At 33.3% G+C, this 6,652-nt stretch overlaps 1 protein-coding gene across 2 annotated transcripts; it reads left to right on the top strand.

Annotated features, from left to right (window-relative positions):
* Positions 1–330: 330 nt before the first annotated feature.
* Positions 331–2,713, top strand: LOC106103359 (carboxypeptidase Q-like). Of its 2 annotated transcripts, none has more exons than XM_013283104.1 (3): positions 331–578; positions 1,341–1,470; positions 1,553–2,713. In XM_013283104.1, exons 1-3 carry the CDS (start codon positions 379–381, stop codon positions 2,642–2,644), a joined length of 1,422 nt encoding a protein of 473 aa, XP_013138558.1. In that variant the 5' UTR covers positions 331–378; the 3' UTR covers positions 2,645–2,713. The 2 variants fall into 2 exon arrangements, with proteins under 2 accessions (XP_013138558.1, XP_013138556.1); XM_013283102.1 differs by lacking the exon at positions 331–578 and adding an exon at positions 971–1,202.
* Positions 2,714–6,652: the final 3,939 nt, after the last annotated feature.

The raw sequence follows: 6,652 nt of genomic DNA, 5'->3' as shown, positions 1-6,652 counted from the left end.
ATAACAAATCCATTGGAGGTTTAAAACATTTTCGTGGCTATTACCCAAATTCGAATGGGCGTTTTTATAACGCGTGATAAAATAGCGTTAAAACAGGAGAAATGCATTTCAAATTAAAATATTTTTCAAAACGTGTATGTAAAGACAATTAGTGTAAGTTCATGATATATTTTATTAAGTATTGTTTGTTTTAACTACGTCTCTAGAGGAATATATTTCATTCACACTAGCGATATATGTCCTATTTACAACTTTATTGGTCAACAATGGTCGATTGAGGATATGGTCACTTCGCTATATCACTCGTTTTTAAACACACAATGTGCACAGACGTAACAATACAAACCTTATAAAATCAATAAATAAAAGTTATTAATAATGTACTTCTTGTGGAAAGCGTTTGTATTTTTAATTTTCTTATCCAGTATACAATGCGCTGTGGTGAAAAGGAAAACTTATTCTGAGTTAAGGTCTTGTGATATTGGTGGCTTGGCAGATGAAATTGCTTCCTATGATACCGTCGTCAAAGATATTATCGAATACGTCTCCGGGCCGTTCAAGGGGAAGACATACGATGAGTAAGTGCCCTTAGCTATTTAAGATCGATTGTCAAGGGACGTGTGATATTTCATCTTCTTGTTTTGTTTTGTGATAAAATTTGAGGACTTTTGTCTCGGTCCTTTTGATAAACAAACCGGAGTGCTCTAAAAGAAGAAAGAAATCCATTAACTAATTTGTAAGGTTTTGTAGATGTAAAAAAATATGTTACGTTGCAGAATTGTACATCTTTGTTCATAAATGTACGTTTTTTATGCAAATATGCATACTTAAGATAATATTCACTATCTTATAGTAATAATGCTTGGATATTCAAGAATCAATTGATAACTTAGACAAGACAATCTATGTTATACGTATCTTTTTGTGCCGACACTTCTTATCAAAATCAGCTTAAATAGGACTGTTATGTTTCAAAATGTTAGTCTTCAACACAACATCCAAAAGATGCTTGTCCTTAGAATTTTAATTTATCTTTTCATTTTTGTGGTAAGCCATGCAAGGCACGTTTCCAAAACTTCCGACATTTGTAAGACATTGTTAAGCGAAGACTTAGTTAACGAAATTGCATCTTATGAAAATGTAAAAGAAGAGATTCTTAAATATGTGAAGGAAGGTGATTTTAAGCATAAAACTTATGATGAGTAAGTACTTAGATACTTTTTAGGGCCCTAACCAAAGTAACTTTAGATTTTTTTTTTTCGTATTTTCGTATCGATTTTTTTTTTTTTTTAGACATTTCGTGTGTATGAAATTCACAGATATTCTTTTTGTTTTTACAGGTTAGCTAAATTCGTAGATAAATTTGGAGCCCGACCATCAGGTTCTGTAGTGTTAGAAGACTCAATAGACTACATGATTCAACTTACCCAAGAAGAGGGTATTACTGACATAACCTTAGAGGACGTAGAGGTATTGAGCAAAAAATGGTGTTAAATATTTATCATGCTTCAGTTATACGGTTTAAATCATTCAATGTGTTTTCCAATTTCAGGTTCCACATTGGGTTCGAGGAAATGAAGTTGCTACTATGCTCAAACCTAGAGAAAAAAATATTGCTTTGTTAGGACTTGGAAGAAGTGCTAGTACTCCAGAAGAAGGAATCACCGCTCAAGTCGTTGTCATGTCAAGTTTTGAAAACTTGGATGCCGCAAAATATGAAGATATAGAAGGAAAGATTGTACTATATGATCCTGTTTTTACGACGTATGGTGATACTGTGGTTTACAGATCTCAAGGAGCTACCAAAGCGGCAGAAAAAGGAGCAGTGGCAGCTCTAGTAAGATCAATAGCTCCATTTTCTATAAACTCTCCACACACCGGCTCTCAGACCTATGGTGAGAATGTAACAAAAATACCAACAGCTGCAATTACTCTTGAAGATGCTGACTTGATAAGAAGATTATACAATAGAGGAGAAACTGTCGAATTAAATATAAAAATGTCGTCGACGTTCGATATTAAAACGTCACGAAATACAATTATCGACTTAAAGGGTATTGAGAAGCCGGAGAAACTTGTAATTGTATCTGGACATATTGATAGTTGGGATGTCGGTCAGGGAGCTATGGACGATGGAGGCGGTCTATTTGTTAGTTGGGCAGCTCCCGTTATTCTAAAACATTTAAATTTAAGACCAAGAAGAACTGTTAGGTCTATTTTCTGGACAGCTGAAGAATTGGGATTAGTAGGTGCATATGCGTACGAAGAGAAGCATAGAAATGAGAGTTCCAATATTAATTTTATCATGGAATCTGACGAGGGTACTTTTGCGCCGCTTGGTTTGGCAGTAGCTGGCACCCAAGAAGCTCGATGCATTGTTGCAGAAATATTAAAGTTGTTTGACTCTATTAATGCATCCACTTTGGTAGAAGATGATAGCCCAGGATCTGATATTGCAGTTATAATTAAAAACGGTGTTCCCGGTGCTAGCTTACACAACGCTAATGAAAAATATTTCTGGTTCCACCACACCGAAGGAGATACTATGAATGTCGAAGACCCGGATGAGTTAGATCTTTGCACTGCTTTTTGGACTGCTGTTTCTTATATAATTGCAGATATTTCTGTAGATATTCCACGATAATGTTTTTTCCGTCTTCAAGAATACGCAAATTATAAAATAATTGTGTACAATTAAATATAAGGATGATACACAAAACAATGTTTTATTTAAGCGTAATCTAATATTTTAGTTTCAAAATTCGTGTTTTTATCTGGTGCGTTATTGCTACAAACTAGCTAAAGTGTGACGACTAGTGACACGATTGCAATTTATATTTAACACTTTGATGCCATTAAAAGAGAGTTAATATCCATACATGAAAATGTAATAACAATGTTACGAAATATAATAGAAACTGGTCCTACCTTTGCTATTCTTTAGAACGTCTATAACTAAGATGAAATAAACACAAACAATATAGTTGTCTTAAGCTCCATTTTAAGCTTAATCTTCGTACAGTTACAAATAAACATTTGTTTTTTTTTTTAAATGACAGACACAGAATGTATTATAATAAAATCGTTATAATATAACAGCTATGAATAAAAATCCACCAAAAAATCTCAAACTTTACATGAAAGTTGTTCCTTCAAAAGTACAAAGAACTTTAAATTTCTCCTTGTTCGTGAATTTTTGCGTCGAAAATCTATCTGGCGCTCGTCCAACAATCGGAGTTTCCATTTGGATGCAAATATTGGACCAATACTTTTTGGCTAACATAAACTCAGTCACGTCGGACGTGAAATATCGTAACAGTTTGAACATATCTTAGCGAGTTTCGATATAAAAGATAAAATAGTAATACCGGACGCCTCGTATACATTGAGAAGTTTAAAACTGCGTCTTCGTTTATTAATTAACGCTTACCTTATGTTCTACAAAGCATAATACCGAAAAATATCATTCCTAATTTGCATGTGTTTTTTACTGACTTCCCAAAAGAAACAAGTTGGTGTTATTCATGTAGAAAGCCCACGTATAAATATCATTGTCTACCGAGGCCGCCATCGACATCAAAGTAATAATAATTGTACATTATAGACATAACAGGTACAATAAGGGAGATCTAATTAATTCACGGAATTATTTCGTTAATTTTTACTTACACAAAGTGAACATGTCTCCTTCCTTTACGGTTAGTCCACTTTCCCTTCCCATGTATTTCTTACAAGAAAAGGGTGGTAAGGGAAAGTACTAAAAATATGTCTCCGGTACGCAATATTGGATAGCTCAAAAATTCTGAGTTCACAAAAATTCGTTTGCCGTCAAGCGACGCGGACGGCGCGACGGTGAAATTGTGAGACGCCGGCGGCATTTCCACAAATCGCGCTCTATTGTTTCTTTGTAAAACCAAACTCACATGTTTTCTCTTTGTTGTTTCATTACAACCAAAACTTTCTTGTTTATCGTTCTACATACATATTTGGTCTATATGTCTTAAATTTTAAAAATTTTAACTAACGCCTAAAAATACCCGTTAGTTAAAAATAATTTTCTGTTTGCACAAACAAATCGATATTGCATATGGATATGAAATGGGTATGTTCATGAATACCTATTCGATTTTCGAAATGATTTACGACATAGTTGCGCTCTAGTGGCTGTATATTCCCTGAACAGAATTATTTGCGCAATTTGGGATATTGGAAACTGGGAAATGGGAATATACGAGCAAGAACGTTTATTCGCATGGTCTTAACAAATTTATTAGTACGTTATTTTCGATGGCAGTAACATATAGATGCATGTGCATTCAACATGCATTTTGTGTATATTTGTGTTTTAATGAAATTCAAGTGTAATTAACACTTGTAATAACAGTTAATTATAAAAATAGATAGACCTCAGGTATAGCATTAAGTAAAACCTACACCAGTGGTATGGAAAGAGCACCCGTTCACTTTTCATAGCCGCGGTGTCAAGAATTAAAGTTGACCAAATGATCGCCAAACTTCGAAAGAAGATGGTACTTTAAGAAGAATGTAGCCTTGCTCAAAAAAATGTTACAAAGACTAAAACAGCTAATACAAATGTTTTAAGTAACTATTATTGCAATTATAGGTAATTTTTAAAATTCACTTAGTTTAAAATCACAATATGTTGTTATTAACAGAATATTTTTTCCCTCTAGATTAATTTAATTTAAGGGAGCAAAAGGTTAATTTGAATCAGGTTTAGCGCTTCATCATCATCTGTAGAACAGTTTATAATATAACGACCGTATGTGAAATCAAAATTGCTTATTCAGAAGGATTTAGGACATGTAAGCATATTAAACGCCTACGATATTGGATCGCGGCCTTAATTTGAAATTAAATAACGCCGAGAATTTAGCTCATCGAATAACGATATTAAAATTGTAAATTATGCCTCAAAAAGGCGGTAAATGAGTAAACGAGTATTAAAATAAAAATACCAATATTTTATTGGTAATAATGTCTTACATGTTTGAAAAAAATACAGATATTCTGAACGCAAATTGTACACATAAAGCAATCATTATGGCAGAAAAATTCCTCGACACTATAGAGGGCTTTCTGGATTAGCCAGGACTTAAGTTTATTTTTAAATAACGCGAGGCTGGTAGCCACCGTGACGTGGTCCGGCAGATGGGCCCCATGACGTGCGTAGATTTTTCGGTCTTAATGTATCTTATGCTTGGGTTAAGTCATTAAAGAGAGTATTTTCTATTTCTAATTATCCGGCTAGTTATTAATATTAGGAAAAAAAAAAGACTGCTTGCTATAACAGTAGGTACGAAAGATTTAAAAATATTCCTTTAAATGGTAATTTATTTCTACTAATCTAACTAAAATAAGTGGTGAAATTCGCGTAATGTGCACATACTCGTACAAAGGGAAGCATTTATTCATGCGGGCTTTGGTTAAATTTATAGCTTGTCGGAGAATTTATATCAGAGATATCTTAGAAAAGGGAACTCTACAAATTATAAGTACACTGTACGAAAAGGAAATTATGTTAAGAATTAAATTTTGTGGTATTTTTTTAATTAAAACACGTTTTAATATCTGTTATTCTCTATTATGTAGATACTAAATGTTCCCGAACTATTCTATGAATTTATGAATTTCAGTTGGCTCCGTTATCGCGGGGCCTGTTGGAAATAAAGTATTCAATATTCAAATGGCGGTCTCGTGTACTTTCATTCTTTTAATATTTAATAGAGGTCACCTGGAAACAAAAGTAAGTCGCTTTCGCATGTTTTATGTAAAGCAGTGAAGGTATACGGAAATTATTTTATTATATATCCCTTAGTGAGATTTGTTATAACGTGTTACAACAGATTTCATTTTGTAATAATCTTTGTAGCATAGTCTGGAAGAAAAAATAGTCTGCTTGTTAATTTTTTATTCAAAGTGGATGAAGCTCGACTCGGATGCTCTCGAGCAACAGTAGAATTGTAAAGTAGACTCTAGTAAGTGTCGTAGGAAGGCAAAAGTTGAGTACATTTGTGACTGTGCAGGTATTAAATTTATAATTAAATCACAACTGTGTGGTCCAACTTGTGTTCTGAAACTTGCAGTATAACAAGGCAGTTTTGACAGCTACCCTTTAGTTTCGAATATTTGAATGCTTGTTTAAAATAACAGTTTTCATCTCTAATTATACAGTTATCATGTAGAGAGGCATCCGGGAAATATTTAACAAACATAATAAGTAAACTTAAAATTGTCTATAATCTTTATCATTCAAACTAGCGTTTTCCCGCGACTCCGTCCGCGTGGAATTAAAAAAAAACAAAATTGAATAGCCTATGTGTTCATCCAGACTTCCCTCTAAGTTTACTCTAAATTTCGTCGAGATCTGTTGAGCCGTTTAGGCTACAAACTCTAACAAACATCCATCCATCTAAACTTTCGCTTTTATAATATTAGTAAGATTGTATACTCTATGGTAATTGATTTTCTATTTTTGTAACCTTTCTAATGGTATAAACAATACTTGTAAGATATTGCGTCTTATAAGCATGTTTGAACATATGTTTCCTGATTTATATCAAGACTAAGGGTTGTCTTAATTAAAGTAAATTATATAGAAACAGTTATTTCACACGTGTCGCGTGCGGTT

This window comes from Papilio polytes, unplaced genomic scaffold, assembly GCF_000836215.1.
Source record: "Papilio polytes unplaced genomic scaffold, Ppol_1.0 DF823823.1, whole genome shotgun sequence".
Classification (NCBI taxonomy): Eukaryota; Metazoa; Arthropoda; class Insecta; order Lepidoptera; family Papilionidae; genus Papilio; species Papilio polytes.
Note: the sequence above shows the minus strand (reverse complement) of the source record. Positions and strands in the feature narration are given on the sequence as shown.

Coding starts and splice junctions, on each gene's coding strand:
- LOC106103359 (XM_013283104.1), top strand. CDS start 379: ATGTACTTCTTGTGGAAAGCGTTTGTATTTTTAATTTTCTTATCCAGT. Junction 579..1,340: donor AAGGGGAAGACATACGATGA/GTAAGTGCCCTT, acceptor TTGTTTTTACAG/GTTAGCTAAATTCGTAGATA. Junction 1,471..1,552: donor TAACCTTAGAGGACGTAGAG/GTATTGAGCAAA, acceptor TTCCAATTTCAG/GTTCCACATTGGGTTCGAGG.